This window comes from Mauremys mutica, chromosome 3 (assembly GCF_020497125.1).
Source record: "Mauremys mutica isolate MM-2020 ecotype Southern chromosome 3, ASM2049712v1, whole genome shotgun sequence".
NCBI lineage: Eukaryota > Metazoa > Chordata > Testudines > Geoemydidae > Mauremys > Mauremys mutica.
Genome location: NC_059074.1, coordinates 201034255 through 201052678, shown reverse-complemented (window position 1 = coordinate 201052678; position 18424 = coordinate 201034255). Strand labels below are relative to the sequence as shown.

The window sequence follows — 18424 nt, the reverse complement described above, 5'->3', positions numbered from 1 at the left end:
ATGTTAAGGTCCTTAGATTAAAATTTCACCCGTTCTACAGAAATTGTCTTTATTTTGCAAGATCTGAATGTTGTTCAGTGGAATTCACCTTACAAGGCAGATAATCCTTTGTAGGACAGATTGGATTTTACAGTTAAAGGACACTAAGGCCAGGTCTACATTATAAATTTATATATGTATAACTCCATCACTCAGAGGTGTGAAAAATCCACACCCCTGAGCAATGCATTTATACCAACCTAACACCCAGTGTAGACAGTGCCAAGTAGGGCCTGCAGGGATCAGTTCTTGGTCGAGTTCTTTTCAATATCTTCATCGATACTTTAGATAATGGCATAGAGAGTACACTTACAACGTTTGTGAACAATACCAAGCTGGGAGGCATTGAAAGTGCTTTGGAGGATAGGATTAAAATTCAAAATGATCTGGACAAACTGGAGAAATGGTGTAAAGTAAATAGGATGAAATTCAATTAGGACAAATGCAGAGTATTCTGCTTAGGAAGGAACGATCAGTAGCACACATACAAAATGGGAAATGACTGCCTAGAAAGGAGTCCTGCAGAAAAGGGATCGCGAGAGTCATAGTGGGTCGCAAGCTAAATATGAGTCAACAGTGTAACATTATTGCAAAAAAAGCTCTCAGCTGGAGTATTGTGTCATGTTCTGGGCATCACATTTCAGGAAAGGTGTGAACAAATTGGAGAAAGCCCAGAGAAGAGCAACAAAAATGATTAAAGGTCTAAAAAACATGACCTATGAGGGAAGATTGAAAAAATTGGGTTTGTTGAGTCTGGAGAAGAGAAGACTGAGAGGGGACATGAAAACAGTTTTCAAGTACATAAAATATTGTTACAAGGAGGAGGGAGAAGAATTGTTGTTCTTAACCTCTGAGGCTAGGACAAGAAACAATGGGCTTAAATTGCAGCAAGGGTGTTTTTGGTTGGACATTAGGAAAAGCTTCCTGTCAGGGTAGTTAAGCACTGGAATAAATTGCCTAGGAAGGCGGTGGAATCTCCATTATTGGAGATTTTTAAGAGCAGGTTGGACAAACACCTGTCAGGTATGGTCTAGATAATCCTTAGTCCTGCCATGAGTGCAGGGGACTGGACTAGATGACCTCTTGAGGTCCCTTCCAGTCCTATGATTCTGTGATTTTATGTCGACGGGAAGGCTTCTCCCATCAACATAGCTGTTGCCGCTCGGTGGATTAACTACGCCGACGGGCAAAACTTTCCTGTCAGTGTAGTAGCGTCTTCACTGAAGCGCTACATTGGTGCAGCTGCGCCACTGCAGTGTTTGAAGTGTAGTCCTGCCCTAAGGTAGTTAATTAATTAAACAGTATTTCATGAAATGTTCGGTCAATCACTAATATATGTAAGAATTAAGGAGGGGCTTGCCTGTTAGATTCTCATGGGATAATATTGACTTTGTTTTTTCAATATTAACATTTAAAATACTACTTTGTAACTGAAAGAATGTTATGATATGGCAGTGAAAACAGCATTTGCCAGAACCTAACATGAGGTCAGCTGTGAAATTGCACACATGGTCTGCTCTATTTCTGAGCAAGTGATTTTTACAAACTCTTTTCTTGTTCTTGTTTGACACTCAAGTTGAGAATGAAAGGAGATTGGAATGCAGCTATTGCTTTATTTTCTCCTTATCCCAATAAGATGGTGGATGGTGCAGTACTGTTGAAAAAAAAATTAAACATACCTTTCCCATGTCTCAATAATTAAATTATTTTTAAATGGAACTCAATTGGTTGCTTGTTTACATTTTAATGTGACACACATTAATTACTAACAGAAATATAAATTGTGGTGAAGTTAAATACAAAAACTGTGATATGTACTAATGTGTTTGAAGTTCCAGATAAAATGTATTAATGTCTTTTAGGTATAGAACTTATTCCTCAAGTGAAGATAGAAGATTTAAAGCAAATGAAGGTAAGTTTGGGCATAAACTTTGCAAGATGATGTATATATTTGCAAACAGCAAGATTTTATCTGGTGTCAGTCATTATGACTACAGGAAAATTGATCCAAGTTCCTTTTTTGTAGGCATACATAAAGTATTTAAAGAAACAACAGAAAGAGCTGAATGCTTTAAAGAAGAAGCATGCCAAGGTATGATCATTAGAGCTCTAAGAGTTTGGGGAAACACACTTAGCCAGCAAGTTCACTCACTTTAAAAAAGTCACGAAGTTTGTAAGCATGGACAGATTTTAATGGTAGTCAACGGAAAAACTAGGGATAAGTAAATTAGATTAGCAAGAAATACATGTTTATTTTAGCCTACACTAAGGACACCCTCCAATAGGCAGTTTTTCCCTTGAGCACTGTTAAATATCCCCTCAGCTTCCAGTACAATGCTGTTTGACTTGTATAAAGAGCAAAAGACCACCTTTACTAGGTAATGATTTCTGCTAGACTTTTAAGTGATTGTTTCTAAGTCTTGCTGAGAACGTTGAGAATCAGCTAGGTGGAATATGCTGTATCAAAGACAGACAGTATAGGAACAGCATGGAGAGAAAGTGTAGGTGGGGAGAGTAGTTGAAAAATTAGATCCCTTCTTTGTGGGTAGTGACCTTTTGCTTGATATTATTGGCAGTAGTGTCCAAAGTATTGGTCCCGTACCACTATGCTCCACAGCATACTCAGTTCCCTCCTGCTCGTAGTGGGTCCCTAATCACTCCTGGTATCAAAGGAAACATAACAAGTGAAGAAAGTACTGAGGTGCTGAATTTGGTCCCATTCTGGTGGCATATGTAAGCACCACTTGGCTTTATAGTCAGCCATTCCCTTGTTACCAAGTGTTCTTTGATATCCTTGGATTCCTATGCTGCAGAGGACTCATTTTCACTACCTGCTTGGATTGATATATGTAGCTGATCATTTTTAGTGTCAGAAGGTTCATCAGAACCTGCAGCAGCATCTACTACAAGAAAAGTCCTTATGTTTACCTTCATGACCGTCGGTGGTGGGTGGACTGGTAATGGTCAGGGAACTAATAATAATACTAAGCACTTCTAATATAAGGCTTTTCATCTTCAAAGCACTGTATTAAAATTAAGTAATTAAATCTGAAGGCCCCTAGCCCTCCATGAAAGAGGGAAATAAATGTTGTTCTTTTACACAAACTGAAGTTTTGAATATCCAAAGTCACAAGAGAGTCCGTTTGAAGAGCTAAAATTAGTACTTCTGTGCTATGGTGATGGGCACCCTTGAAGTACCTGAAGCATCTAGAATAGATCATGTGTTCCTAAATTCTTTGGTAGTGAGGACCCCTCACCTCAGTAGAGTGAGTGTCTCTTGGACCTTTGCGATCCATCGTGCTATCTCCTCCTCCCCAGTTTGGGATTACACATTATCCCTGTGACAATTGCAGTTATTGTTTGCACAGAAAAGTAATATTAGGAAATCATTTGATGTATTTTAGCGGTCTTATAACACACTGTAGCAGCTGGAAGGAAGGAAGAGAGCCATGCAACTCTGCATTGTTAGACCCACTGAATCCAAGAATTACTGCCAGATCCTTGGACACTCCTGACCATGGGCCCCCTATATTTGGAGGAATAAGTAATGTAAAGGAGATTCTTACCTTTTGTTTTACAAAAGGTTTTCTATCCCTTTTCCTTACAAAGATGGCCTTGCAAACATAAACTGATATAAACTAATTGCTGACTTTGCAAGAATAAGCAGCAAAGCTCCACTTTGGCAGTAGAAGGCTTACTAACTAACCATCCCCCCCCCCCATCCTCTGCATGCCGCTTTCCATGTAAAATGAGTCCATTCAGTTTGTGGAAGGTACCACAAAGAATCGTGCAGCTAACTGTCCCCAAACCCCTTAGACTGATATGGTGATGTGATAGCGGCATAGGTTATGTTGAAAACATGGGGCTAGGAAAAAATACACTCTTCTGCAGTCCTGACCAAAAGTTCTAAAGCCAGCTGTGTTCCTGATTCTCAGTTCTGTACTCGGACCGCTATTCCTCTTCTCTTTCTAATGCCTGGTCTGCACCAGGGAAAAAGTGTGAAAAATTTCCCATCATCCTAACATCAATTCAGCTGATGAAACACAGGGATACATTGGGAACACCCTAAGTTAGTCACAACACTGGCCTTTTCAGCCCCATGTCATCTATCCCTACTCAGGAAGTGTCACCTGCGATTACACTGGCTACCCTAAGGTTCCCAGTATTGGTTACAGCAGCTCAGCTGAACTGTGGAAAAATTGTTAGTGTCACTTCTGGGCTGGTGATCAGCCATGGTGAGGTATAGTGAGAGAGAGCCGTTGGCTGCTGAGGCAAGGATTGGGTTCACAGTAATGTTAGTCTTTCTACTCTCTTCATTTAGCTGCATTTTGGAAAACTAAATTATAAAACAGAAAGAAGCCTGGATGGTAAAACTTTCAAAAGTGCCTCTATGATCTATGGGCCCATTGACTTTCAATGCGTCTCAGAAAAGAGGCTTAGTAATCCAGGTTATGAGTCCCTGTGTGCCATTTCCATCCAGAGGAATTCCATGGAAACTTTGACTTCACATCATGGGCGAGTACCAGCAAAGCTGAGTGATTCAGCTTCAGGGAACCTGACAGGAAAAAGATTGAGCAGTGTACCTTGAACAAGTATTCAACAGGTGTGTCTCTCACACAGCATTCGTGTGTCTTTTATACGAGCAGCGATGTTCCCTGCTTTTATTTTCTTTTAAGTGTAAATGCTGATCGGCCTAAGTATTTCTAAAGACAATGGTAAAAATACTTCAGCAAATAACAGATGCAGAAGTGCTTCTTGAAGTGAAGACACCGTTTATGTGCATGGGATAATAAATGGCTGATTGAAGCCATGCTGTGTGAATGTGGGAGTATGCTAGAGAAAATATGTTAGTGGGAGTATGTAGGAGTCACACAGGATCAGAAAGATGTCAGGGGTGGAAACCTTTCACGAGTTCCTGTTAACAAGAGGCTGAAACACCAGATGGGAGAAAAGAAAAAAGCATGATAACCTTAGAAGGCTATAAAAATATCTGTAAACTCTTTTTCTTTAAAGAGAACAGACCCATTTATTTTTCATATAAAATGTGTGGACTGTTGAAAATAGTCAAATATGTATTTGATGTATAAAATGAGATTTGCATACTAAGTAGGATAGGTGGAGAGATCATTTTAATGGGAGAAGCATACCTGCTGAGTAGTCTCAGAATTCGTAAGCAGTCATTTTATACCCCTTGATAAAATTAGAACTTCCCATCTTACCTTAATGTCAGATTAGCAGCTTTGCCAATAAACATGGAATTTTGGATTTTGTTAAGTATGGGAGTGGGGAAAAGGAGAGATTTTATTCAGAGGATTATAAGCAATACAAATGGGAAGTTGTATATGCAAAGCTCTGCAAAGACAGGATATTGTTTTAAATACCTCTTCATGATAAAGTGGAAGAGGCTACAGGACAGTAGAGGAGCAACTAGAAATTAAAGCAGGAAAACATACGGTGAATAAATATTGGAGGGAAGACAACTTCAGTAGTTCACATTGGTTGTGATGGCAGACCATGCTTTTTTTGTTTCAGGGTCAGTCTGCAAAGGGACCTTCCAATACAGCTAGCATTTTTATTTAAGTAGGGTTCTCTGAGTGATGGTCCCTATGTGTATTCTACTTGAGGTGCGCATGCACTCCCTGTGCCTGAGACACGAACATGATTGCTAGAAGTGTCCATTAGTTTGTGCCTGCACCCTTATCCTCCTCATACTCCAAACCAAGGGCTTAAGGGGTGTCCTGGACCAGCAACCTCTCCAGTTTCTTACTACCTCCTGGGGTCTGAGACAGAACCTGTTCGAGTTAGGCTGACTGGTCTATAATTCCCATAGTCCTCTTTGTTCCCCTCTTTAAAGATAGATACTATGTGTGCCCTTTACAAGCACTTAGGGACTTCACCCATCCCCCAGAATTTCTCAGAGATTATTGCTGTCTTCCACTATCTCTATTCCACTACCCTCCCTCCTTCCCCTCTGCTGCAGAGCCTTAGCCTAGAGCTATCTGTGGTAGAAGGGTAACTGGAGACGCAGTCGGTCTGTACGTCCCTTTATGCCCTCTGTTCAGAGCAGGAGAAGAATGGCGCAGGCACAGACCAGCAGACAGTGCTAGCAAAAATCTTTCTGTCTCAGGTGTGTGGAGCACACCTCAGCGGAGTACAGGTAGGGACCACACATCTTGAAGAACTCCAGTTACTGTACAGGTAAGTACACCTCAGAGGAAGTACACCTTTCTTTTCCACCTCAGAAAAAGCTGTGCCACTGGAATTCCCTTGGGTAGTTCTTAGCTCTGACTCTCAGGTTTTGAACCAAATCCTCTACCTAGCACACAGCCTCACTAAACCGACTGGATGTTGGGTGTTGAGCTGGGGGATTCTCCAGACTTTGGGATTCTGCAGAGGTTGGGCAGGAGACAAGAAAGTTTATCCTCTGCAGGGCACTACTGCAGCTCCCACAGAGGGCTGGCTGGTAAGTCTGCATAATTATGGCTGCACACCTAGCTTCTCTCGAAAAGACCCTTGTGCTAAAGCGTGGAGCGCCACTGTGCTGTGCTTTGTGATGTGCATGAGGTATGGAACCCCTGCCTCGACTCGGTGCATCCTGCCCCAGTCCTGCTCAGATGAACTGCCTAGGTTCAACAACATTCTGTTCCTCTGAGGCCCTTACATAATAGCAAGATTAGGTACTAAGGAAGGAGTATAAAAAAGAAAGAGAGGAAAATATTGAAGTTTGCTGGGAGAGCAATTAGCTATTTTTTAGGGGTTCAGTGATTCTTTTTATTTTTATTTTAAACCACCATATTTTGGTGACAGAGGCATAAATATTTTTTTGAAACCTTATCTCAAGTAAGATTGCTAATTTGAAAATCTAAGCAGAGGCTTCATCTCTTGTCATTGCATTTGCTAGGCACATTAAAATCATCTTCCATTTTACAGCAGTATTCATTCTCAAGGTTTTCACTGTGTTACTCAGAAGACTGATGAGGCAGTGACTTGAGCTCATAACAGCTTGTTTTTCCATATGGCCTTTTTCTAAGGTTGCAGCATCTAACTTTCTTCTTGCCAGTCATGTGTCCTCCTGTATGACTCTCCACCAACTCTTCAATATTCCCCCTGCCTTTCCATTACGGAAGAGAGGGCATTCCGTTGCACTTGCAATAACGGTTTCAATGTGTGCGTGCCTTTCCTCTAAGGGGCATATGCTTCTCTGGGAAGGTTGGGCTTATCATAGAAAGGTGTGATCAAAATGGCAGTCCATTTGCTTACATTGAGAACTAATCCTACATGGCATGGTGCTATACAAAGATCAGGATCAGACATGTCACTGTAGCAATGTAGCTCGCCTTTTTTGCTCAGTTATAAAAATGTGCCGCGTGATTTTTCAACAAAGGGAAGGGACCTCAAGAGGTCATCTAGTTCAGTCTCCAGTCCCCATCCTCATGATGGCATGAGAAATAAACATCATTTTTTAGGGAAAAAAAAAGAATCACAAGTTACATTTACCCTTAGCAGTAGCAGCAACATGCCATCATATGGCAGCGCACGTTGTTGATCCCATGCTGGACCAATACTAAAACTGGTCCTTGAGGCGGTGGAGGGGGGAGTGATCAAACTGACCATGTCACAGGAACTGTGAAGAGAGGGTGGAACCGCCCCCCAACTACTTGGCTTCAAAAAGATGTTTGGAAAAAATGTATTCTTTTAGAAGCCCACATCAAGCCCACATCGAGGGGCTTGATAATCATTGGGATCTTCATGCATGTGCAAATGGCAGCACGATTTTGTCTGGACTGCAGCTGAGTGCCTAGCAGAAGCCAAATTTCATCACTGTCCTCCTGTGCTGTAATTCTACCATTCTTAAAATAATTTACCAACTGGTTGCAAGAGTGTGCCAATCATGGCACACGTGTGGATTTGCTGCTGCTTACACTTTCTGTAAATATTGACTTTATTTCAGTTATAGCATGTCTATAAAGTGCTCACCACAACCCAGTGCAGTGGGTCTTTGTCTGGCAGGTGGGAAGGAAAGGGGATGAGGCTCCTTAAAGGATCTCTCCTGCGTTTGGCTTACAAGGATAGGGAAAGGAGAACTTAGCTCACTGGTTGGGGACAGGAAGTAGTCAGACCAGGCAGAGGGAGTACCGGGAGGAGGGAGGATGTGTATACCCTGTGCATTCCAGAAAGAGCTCGCACTCTCTCAGGAGTCACCAGCAGCACCCCCTCTTCCACCCATGGGATCAGAGTAGGACCGGGTTTTTAATGATCTGCTGTAAGCAGTGTGGTTGCTGCCTTTTTTTTCTCTTTTGAGGCTGAGAAGGAATTTTCCCCTCACTGCCAGATTGGCCAAGGCAGGGTGAGTTTTGTCATCTTCCTCACAGCAAGTCAGGGATCCACTGAGGTAGGTAAGCAGGATAGATCAAGATGTTGCAACTTGGTAGGTAGCAGGTGTCCTGTGCAGTCATTCCATAGGGGGTCTGATTCCCCTGATAAGCAGTTGTTGGAAGTGGATTAAGGGGAAGGCAGTCCCTAAGGCAACTGGGAAAGGGGGCATGGGCTCCTACCGTCTGGTACAGCAGGGAGACACCCCACCTGCACATCTTTTCCAGACCCTCATAACTTTCACACAAGGGGAGGGTGGTGGAGTCCCTGTGCCGAGCTATGACCAGGTTGGGAATGGAGATGCTGATGGCAGGACCCCTCAAGTAGCTGGAAACCATTAAGAGAAACACGGTGACTTAAGTCTTATTTGCTAGGTATTCACAGATACGTGAAGTGAATAAAGGTGCAGCCTCCCATCCACTGCATCTTGTTCTTTATCCTGTGTGGCTGGGACAGTGGAAAGATCTTCTGAAGTTCAACAAGCCACAAAGCTATTTTGGTTCTAAGGGGTTTATATTATTTTTTCTCTAAAGTGGGTGTCCTATAAACCGAGAGATGCAACATGCAGGGATTTTTATAAAGCTGCTGCCAGTAGATAAGATTGAGCAATTTTGTAATGACACCCACCTAGTGAGCTGTCACCCTCCTATACTGTAATGTTCATATTTGTTTGGCATTTCACTGAATCTGAAAAAACATCAGTAACTTTTGTAATTATCAGCCTTTCAAAAAGGACTTTCATACTAGGAACAACTTGCTCCTGAACCTTAGTTATGTTTAGCTGTACCGTTGGTGAGTTTTAAATAAGTTAGCCTATGACTTTTGCAGATTGCAGAAATGATTTGATTTTTAAAACAGACTAGAACATTTACACTGAGCAACATCAGAAACTCAGTATTCACTGCCTGAGGCATATGCAGTAAGCATAGTCTCTTGGCATGGGAGACACCATGGTACTGCACAGTGGTGGCTGTGGAGCTTTTAATGGAGATCATTGTTTTCTACCTTGTAATTAATACATAACAGGCTAAATTCTGGTCCCTGAGCAAATGAGCTGTGCTCATGGAATGTGCTCAGGGGAGCCTGAAGGCAGGGCATGGGGCACACACACAGCTCCTACACAAGGGATTAAGCCAGTAGAGTCACCTAATAGCAACACCCCTGCGGCTAGATAAATAAAAAATGCAAATTAAGCTTAATATACTAAATAGATTGGATATGAATTAGCAGATTCTCACCCTAAGAGATGAGACAAGCAGACTGCAGAGTCTTAAGAGGCCAGCTTGGAATCCCCAGGTGTTCCATTCACAGGCTAGAAATCCCTTCAGCCTGGGTCCAGCACTTCCCCCACTTCAGTCTTTGTTCCTCAGGTGTTTTCAGGCGTCTTATTGTGTGGGGAGTGAAGAACACCCGATGATGTCACTCCCTGCTTTATATAGCTTTAGCATATGGTGGAACCCTTTGTTTCAATGCTTGGTTCCCAGACCAATCTGTGGAAAAATACTGACATCCCAAGATGGGAGTCCAGCATCATGTGGTCTGATCACATGTCCATGTAGTTATAGCAGCCGTTAATCACAGGCTGTTTGGAGTGTTCTCAGGAAGGTTCATCACCAGGTGGGAAATAAACTTGTCCTAAGGCCGGTTGTTTTTTCCTAATGACCCATTGCCCTGAATAGGCTGTTCCCCACCCACCATCTAGACTGAAAGCATCTTGTCTAGTGGGCATTAACGAGGTGTAACTACATTTGAAATACAGATACATAGTCAATATTCATACCTTTAGATACAAAAATGATACATGCATACAAATAGAATAATCATATTCAGCAAATCATAATTCCATTGACACCTCACATGACTTATCTTGCATAAAATACATTATAGTTATTCTATAACCATATCATAATAATACCACTGTGAAGAATATGAGGTGCAGTGTCACAAAGTGGTCAAATATAAAAAGTTCCTTCTGTGTGAAGATATATTTCCAGTTTTAGCTGTATTCCTTATTTTAAGTATAGGGAATCTCTCTCAAAGCCATTGACTCTGTCAAACAGAAGAAAGGTGTTTTTAAGAGCAACTGTCACACTGTGTGGAGTGGCTCACGACTGTGAGTGCCTACCTCAGGTCAGATTGTTAAAAGCATGGCAGTCCCTGTTCCCCTGTCCCTCCCCCGCAACTGGTGGTATGTTGTATCATTAGATTTCACCAACCCAGTACCAAATGTGAACTCCCAAAGTACTTCATTAATCTTATAATGGAGTCCCAGACGGTCCCCTTAGACACTCCAGTCTATCTGGCCACCCTGACAAGCCGGACTATGTGATAATGGTCACTTACACCAAAAGTCACACATATTCCAGGTTGTTCCCAGTCCCAAGAGACAAGACACTCATCCAGGTCGAGTAGCATCCTACATCTCTCATCAAAGACCAGTTCTATAGTAAACTAACTATACGTTTGTTAGCTAAGGCTATGTCCACTAGAGAGCTTACAGCAGCACAGATGTACTGATGCAGCCGCACCGCTGCAAGACCTTTCGTGTAGCAGCTCTATACTGACAGGAGAGCGTGCTCCTGTTGATATAACTAAACCATCTCCAATGAGCGGTGATAGCTCTGTTGGCGGGAGAGGCTCTCCTGCCAGCATAGCGCTGGGCCCTCTGCCACTTATGCCAGCGAAACTTGTGTTGCTTGGGGGGGAGGTGTGGATTTTTTTCATACCTCGGAGCAATGTAAATGTTGCCGACATAAGTGGTAGTGTAGACATGGCCTAAGAAAAAGAAATGAGTTATAGAAAGGTTAAAGCAGGTAAAACACATGTACAGGTGAGTCAGTCTATAATTCCAAATGGTAGCAGAGCTGTAGTAATCTGCCAGTCTCTCTCAGGGCTACCCAGAATAACTCTGGGGATCTCCGTCTTCTCGTTCAATTATTCTGCCCTGTTAGAATCCAAACTGTCCAGAGATGCAGGATATTTCCCTGAATCCATACGTATAGCTTTTTCTCACAGAAAACACACTGGGGAATCCATTTAGAGTCTTCAATTTCTGATCTTCAAATGCCAAGAATTAGTAGTTTCCTGCTGAAGTTTGCATTACACAAGGTGTCTTTCTCGGTTAATGGGTTATTTAGTTACAGGGTTATATACAATGTAAATGTTTGCTAGCACAGTATAACAGGATACAGATATGTGAAAACAACGCATGTAACATCCCATTAGTTTTCATGAAGTTTAAACACCAAATACATTCTTAGACATTTAACAATCAGTTTGTTCTATACTAAAAGACAGGTAAATTGGCCTGGGGCTTTGGTATGAGTTGCCACCTGGTCTGCCAGTGTCACAGTAACCACTGAATGTGCCAAGAAATTTTATATACCAGTAATTATGTGTTTTGCCCGCTGTTAGTAGAGCAGAGTGTATGAGATTATTCTCCCTCAATATCCTGCTTCTCTTTCTGCATAATCCTCGAGGTATGATGTTGTATATTCATCTCACCAGCTCGCTGTGGGCCAAATTCTCTGGCTAGAGTACGGCCCTAAGTGCAGTGAAACTAGCATGGATCTGTTGTGTGGCATGGGACAAGGTGCAGCAGCTCTGTGGTGTCCTCAGATTTTGAACCGTCATGAATCCAAATGCAAATCCCTCAGCCCCTTTCTAGAGTTGCTATAGAAGCTCCTCCATGGCAGACTGCTTCCCCTCACCTCTCCTAGTGGGGCTACTGAAAGGGGTACTCTGACCTGTGTTGAATTTCCCCCTAAATAAACGTATCCAGATTCATTTTTAATAACTTCCTTTTTTAAAAACTTCCTTTGGAAAGCCTTTGGACTAAATGCTCTAGAATATAGAGCACCAGATTTACCCCAGTGTAGGTAGGCACAAGTCCATTTGTCTACAGTGGAGTTACATGTGCATAAGAAGCTACCGGCTGCACAAAAGTCATAGTGTGGAGCAGCTGCTCCTGCATATTTGAAATAAAAGTCCTGGTGAGTCTGACTCATTGTAATACTGAAATGCCAAAAGACTGCGCTGCTCAGCTGCCTATTTATAAATTCCCTGTTGGTTCACAGGAAGGAGTTTTGGTGTGGTAAAGGTGAAATTTTTCATTTGCCACTCCAGTTTCTAGGCAGAAATTGGCAGCACACAATATGTATTGCATATAAATGTGTGCATGAACCTATGATTTTGCACTGTAAGGTGTTTTTTTTTAATCATAAAACATGCTAACATGGCTCCAAGATCATAAAAAGCCACAAAAATGTGGTAGAATCTTCTTGAAATCTTCATTGCTAAAAATGATGGGATTTGTTCAGGTTTGTTCCAGACATCGTAATATAGAAACTGAAATGGCTTAAAGAGAAACACTTATATTGTTTCATAATGCAGTGTAATCATTTTTTATGTTCTTGATATTAACTTTTACTGAAAAATAATATAAGTGAATTGCAGCTGGGATATAAAGCAACTGACACTACTATGAAATGAGTAGGAGTATTTGAGCGATTATAAGACTTTTGATTAAAATTGTATGTAATATAGAGTGAATTGCTATGGTATCCCCACTGGGTGACATTCATCAGTGATGAGTTATACATAATAATACACTTCTGCTGGGTATTCAAAATAAATGTGGATCAAATTGTTATTTTCAAATACTGCTTAAAAGTCTGGTGCTGATTTATTTTACAGCCAGAGATGTATAGGAGATGTTATATTTTAGATTCTTTTTAAACAACTCCAAAATATGTATTTCTTATGTAACATGCTATAGGAGCTTTAAATAGAAACGTGAATCATAATTAATGGAACTTGAGCAAGTGTAAAATCTTGGTTGCAGAATATCAGCAACTGGGGCACTGCTGTGAATTATTTAAATACAGAATTAACTATTTTTAGTATTTATATTAACATTAGTGCCCCAAATGTGCTAGGCACTATACTCTACACACATAGAGGAAGAGTTTAGGCCTTGATCCAGTGCGGTACTAAAACACACAACTAATTTAAGCACGTAAGTAATCCCACGGGCGTCACATGCTTTAGTAGCTTGCTGACTGGGCCTTAACCACTAGCCACAGGTATATTAATACTAAAAATGAATTACATTTACCTTAAACTTCCAAATAGTTGCAAGTGGTATTTACCATGTGGCTTATGTTGACAGGCAAAGTAGCTAGTAAAATCCTTTTGCCTATGAAAGCCATATTTGAACTGTATTACTGGCTAGTATTTGGAGTTTGATCAGCAATATGTAATTTTTTAGTATCTTTGTTTCTAAAAGAAAAGAGTGAAATTAAAATGACAGAGGATTCAGAAAATCCTGAACCAGAGATTTATGCTATACCTGCATCGGGTGTTGCCAAATGTACTGCTAACCAGTCGAGAACATATTTCCACTTGAAACTTTGTTTGCCTCCATACACGTTACATTTACGAGCAGTGTTTGAACTATACTGTAAAACTGACTTGGAGTTTTTCTTGGGACCTAGTCTTGACAACAGCTGTGGATGTAACAGTTATCTCTAGTGTAATCAGACCTATGTCAGCTAAGCCATTTTAGCTAGTCGTCCTTCCTCCCAGTTCTCCCTGTGACTGGCAGTCCCATAGTGTGCGATACCTTAGATGCAGTGCTTTGTCTCCCAACATTCTCCGTACTTTACGCTATGCAGCTGATAGAGCAATGATTTCTACGTCTATATATGTAACAGAAAAGAGCCATGCTGGTGTATCCAGAGCCTGGCGGAAGCCATGGTACATACCTGATGGTCAGCCTCTGCTTCTCTTGGATCACTGAACATTCATATTCACCATCTGAGATGGATCATCAGTCATTTGGACAGAGTCCAATGTAAGAACTTTGATTGCAATCTGGAGTGAATTTGTCAGGCCCTGCGGAGCTATGTTGCATTTTCTGCAGTCAATCAATGTACAGGAAGGCTCCAGACAAAACTCACAAACTGAGACGTGCCAAGCCATGTCAGAAGTTTGAGGAACTATTATCAAATGATGATTTTGTGACTCCAGGTCAGAAAGGCAGACCTACCCAGAAAAATTGGGCTTACATTGGGGGTAAAATTTTCTGGCTGCACCTATGTGGTTATTGGAGAGCTCTCACCTCTCATCCAGCTGTGAGAAGAGGACAAGTTGCTTTGAGGAACCAGTTGTGTGTGAACTCAAAGATAAAGGATCAAAACAGGAGGCAAGGGAAGATGATGATCCTGGTGAGGCGACGCATTCTAGGGATGAAAAGACCATGGTACAAGCTACTGTGCTGCATTAAGTTTATTCTTCAGAATGTTCCTCTGTAGTTTTTTTGGAGATGCAGATTAAAGATGCATTTAACTCAGAGCCTGGGTATTGTCAAATAAAGCAGAAGGGCTACTTTTCCACATGGCCCATAAAAATTCACTCTTGTGGCTATTACGTGTGTATCAGGCTTGATTATCAGTTTTTTACATTCCCCATTTATGAAGGTGGCTTCAGGCTCAGAAATGCCCTTCTAAAGATAAGAAAAAATAGTCGCAAAGGGACTCTCCCAGAGCTGCACCGCTACTTGCAATGGCTCTGTTCTCCGAGTTAGCGTTAACAAATTCAGTGCATACCATTGTGCTAAGTGCCAGAAATCAAAGTTAAAAGAGGAAATGGGCATTTAAAAATGTTCTTACCATTAGGCTCATCCCGTTGTGGGCCCAGCAGCTAAACAGAGCAATGGGGCTAGGGTGAAATATTGCCACTTTAAATAAAGTGCAGTCATTTCATAGCATGATTCAGAAAATTCAAGAACATTTGACACAATGGATGCCAGTAAGTTATGTCCCACAAAAGCACAGTTGGGCAGATACGTCACAACATTTTCCAACCTACAATCTTTATTTTTTTTTCTGCTTCCTCCTTCCCCACAAACATCCCCAAATCACAAGGAGGAACTTGCTCATGTGGACTACGTTTTTTTCCACTTAAAGCTACTTTACATCATCAATGCTTTGTCAAGGGACTCAGAAAGGCAAAACTTGAGAGTTCAGCAACAACCTTGTGAGGAAAGAAGGGGATGAGAGGAGAAATGAATAGTTAATTCTCAGGTCGCAGCAGGAGCTGAGGAAAGCTCAGAAGATAGCCAGAGGTGGCGGATGAAGGAGGGGGATGAAAGGGTGAATGAAGTGCAGGAGGAGGAGGCGACCATCTGCACACATGCATCACAAAAGAGAATTAAGAAAAATGCTTCAGATGCTCTAATAAACAACTGAGGGCTGCGCTGCTACCCTTAGAAACAGCCAGCACCAACATGAACAGCAAACCAGACCGAGCTATCCCCCATCAATCAGCTGGCTTCACTCCTCTCCAGTGTCGTCCGACTTCTCTCCAGTGATCTCTTGCTGTCTCTGGTCTGCTAGCTAAGCATCACCCAACTACTTGGATAGCACAGGCAGACATGACAGTTTCCCAGCACACACAGCTTTATAGTTTCTTCCTTTTTAGCTGCATTTGTTTGTGTGCATTCAAACTAAATGGCTGTTTCATGAAACAATTTGTGATGAGCATGTGTCCACAAAGAAAACACAGCCCAGTTGGTTATCTATCCGAAATAGCTTTCTGTTGAATACAACATTTCAGGGAATATAATATCTTGGATAAAGATGAGTACTGAGAGAAGAATAAAATTAGGTTGTGATAGGGAGGTTCTGTATGGTCCCTAAATAAAGCAGGATTTCAGCACAGAATATTGTCTCCTTTTCCCAGTTTCATGCAGAAATGCAGGACAAGTGTACAGATGGCATATAATTTCAGATAATTATGCTTAGTCTTTTATATCAAGAATTGTACTGTTCCGTTTATCTGGGGAAGAGTGTGTCACTTTAGTAATTAAATATATCAGACAATTCACCTGTGGCTGTCTAGTGCTTCATCCTTTTCACTGCTTGCAGCTTCTCTTAGATTGCTAATGAGCCTGTGTATTCCCTGCTGAAGCTGACATCTTTCTGATGCTGATGGGGTCCATTTTTTTCCTTTGATTCTCTGCAGAACAGAGAGCTCAGAGCCTCCTTCTGAATAGAAATTGCAGGAGCTGTAGATGTTATTGCCCAGAGGGTGGATAGCAGATGCTGGAATTCAGGTTTACGTTCTAATGCAAGCTTTGCAAAGCGTTGTAGCATTTGTTAAAGTGGAGGTGAAATTCTTTCGGTGGTATTTTTAAAAGGAACTACATGGATGAGTCGGTTGTTGTGATATATGTGAAATAGTAGCAACGAAGCCTATGGTATAGAGCAGAAGTGTCAATTCAGAATGTCTAGTGAAACTAAATTAAAACAGACCAAAAAAATCCTGATCATTTTTAATGTAAAATGTGATCTGCTTACATTTCCCACAGTAAACTAAACCATAACAGTTAATACGAGACCTTTTTGTCAAGATCAGATAAAATCTAGGGCTACAGTATGTTAATAAAATAATTAAAACAACAGAATTCCTTATTGCAGTGTATGCTCAATATTTTCATACCATCACTGGCAGCCAGGTATCTGAAGAATAATGAGAATGTTTCATAAGGAAGGGTGACTAAAATGGCTTATGAGTTTCAGGCCAGTGCAGAGCCAGGACACACAAGCATTAAGTTAGGAGTATTACTTCTGAAACAGAGGTTTTTTTTAAGAGGTGGACCTGTGTATGTAATATGTGTGTACATAATTAACCTTTTATTCCCATGCGGAAAATTGTTTCCCCCTTTACACTAGTGTAAATCAGGTGTAACTCCATTGAAATCAGTGGAATTGCACTGGTGCGATATAGATCAGAATCGGGCCCTTTATGACTAGTTTGTGCCTGGGGAAGGCCGGAAAGAAAAACACAAATAGTCCATTGCCGCTAACTAAATATATATTTGATGGCCCTATTGCGTAGCTTAAAGTCACTTGGAATAAGAAACCAGCTTCTGCACGATGAACCTTTGCTAGGACAAAATACCCAGTGTCACTAGACTTCTGGACCAGATCCTCAGCCGGTGTAAATTTGTATTGACTCCAGTTGAGCTACGTGATTTACACCAGCTGAAGATCTGGCGCTGTGTTCAGTCTAGAGTATTTGGGGGGGGGGCTGTTATTTTTTTGTGTTCCCCAGGGTTCCAGAATCTTTGTATGATACCTGATCTGAGTTCATAAATCTTATTACTGCACTGCATTTAAGTGATCATTTATTCCAGAAAGATATAGTTCTAGATAGAGATATTACCAATTATAGATATTACCAGTTGGCATTTTTTCCATAAAGTTATTTGGTTTATGGTAGCTGTGTACCATATTTTCAGGATATTAGCACTGTGCCACGACAGATTTTCCTACAACGTGCACTGAGAAGAAAGGCTTTTCATTTACTGTGGGAGATCTAGACCCCTTGGTACCAGGCAGCTAAAAGGGATTAAATACAGTGCCAGACATATTTGTTCATACACTGATATTATCCACTATAAGAAAATGAAACATTAAAAGTCCAGCAACCTAATTGTAAGGTCCTACTGTTTTCCAGGAGCACAGCGCTATGCAGAAGTTGCACTGCACACAAGTTGACAAAATAGTGGCACAGTATGATAAAGAAAAGTTATCTTATGAGAAAATGTTAGAGAAGGCAAGCAAGAAGAAGGGGTAAGATATTATTTTAAAATGTTTTATAAGAATCAAAACAGATTTTTATGCTTTTACTGTCTGGAACAAAATATTACTAGAAAAGTAATTTATATTTAACTTACAGCAGCCCGACCCAGCCCTCCTCAGTCAATATAAATTTAATCTGCATGAGGATTTAAGGATTGGGCCCTAAGCATTGTACTTGCTTTGCCTTACTGGAGTCCTCTATTTTCTCCACCCGTGACATTAAAACAAATTAATCAGATCAGATGTTCAGTCTCCATGGGCCTGCCCTTGCTCTCATTGAGACCAATGGGAGTTTTACCATTGGTTTCAATGAGAGCAGGCTGAGAACCTCTGTGAATAACATCATCAGACTTCCATCACAATTT

At 41.2% G+C, this 18424-nt stretch overlaps 1 protein-coding gene across 1 annotated transcript in view; it reads left to right on the top strand.

The window, feature by feature from the left end:
* The window catches only part of PLCB4 (phospholipase C beta 4), a 362644-nt gene that overhangs the window by 315655 nt on the left and 28565 nt on the right, over window positions 1-18424 (top strand). The window contains exons 31-33 of the mRNA XM_045011149.1: window positions 1902-1951; window positions 2066-2131; window positions 17935-18050. Of these exons, the coding sequence (XP_044867084.1) occupies window positions 1902-1951; window positions 2066-2131; window positions 17935-18050 (232 nt within the window). The remainder of the gene's footprint in view (window positions 1-1901; window positions 1952-2065; window positions 2132-17934; window positions 18051-18424) is intronic.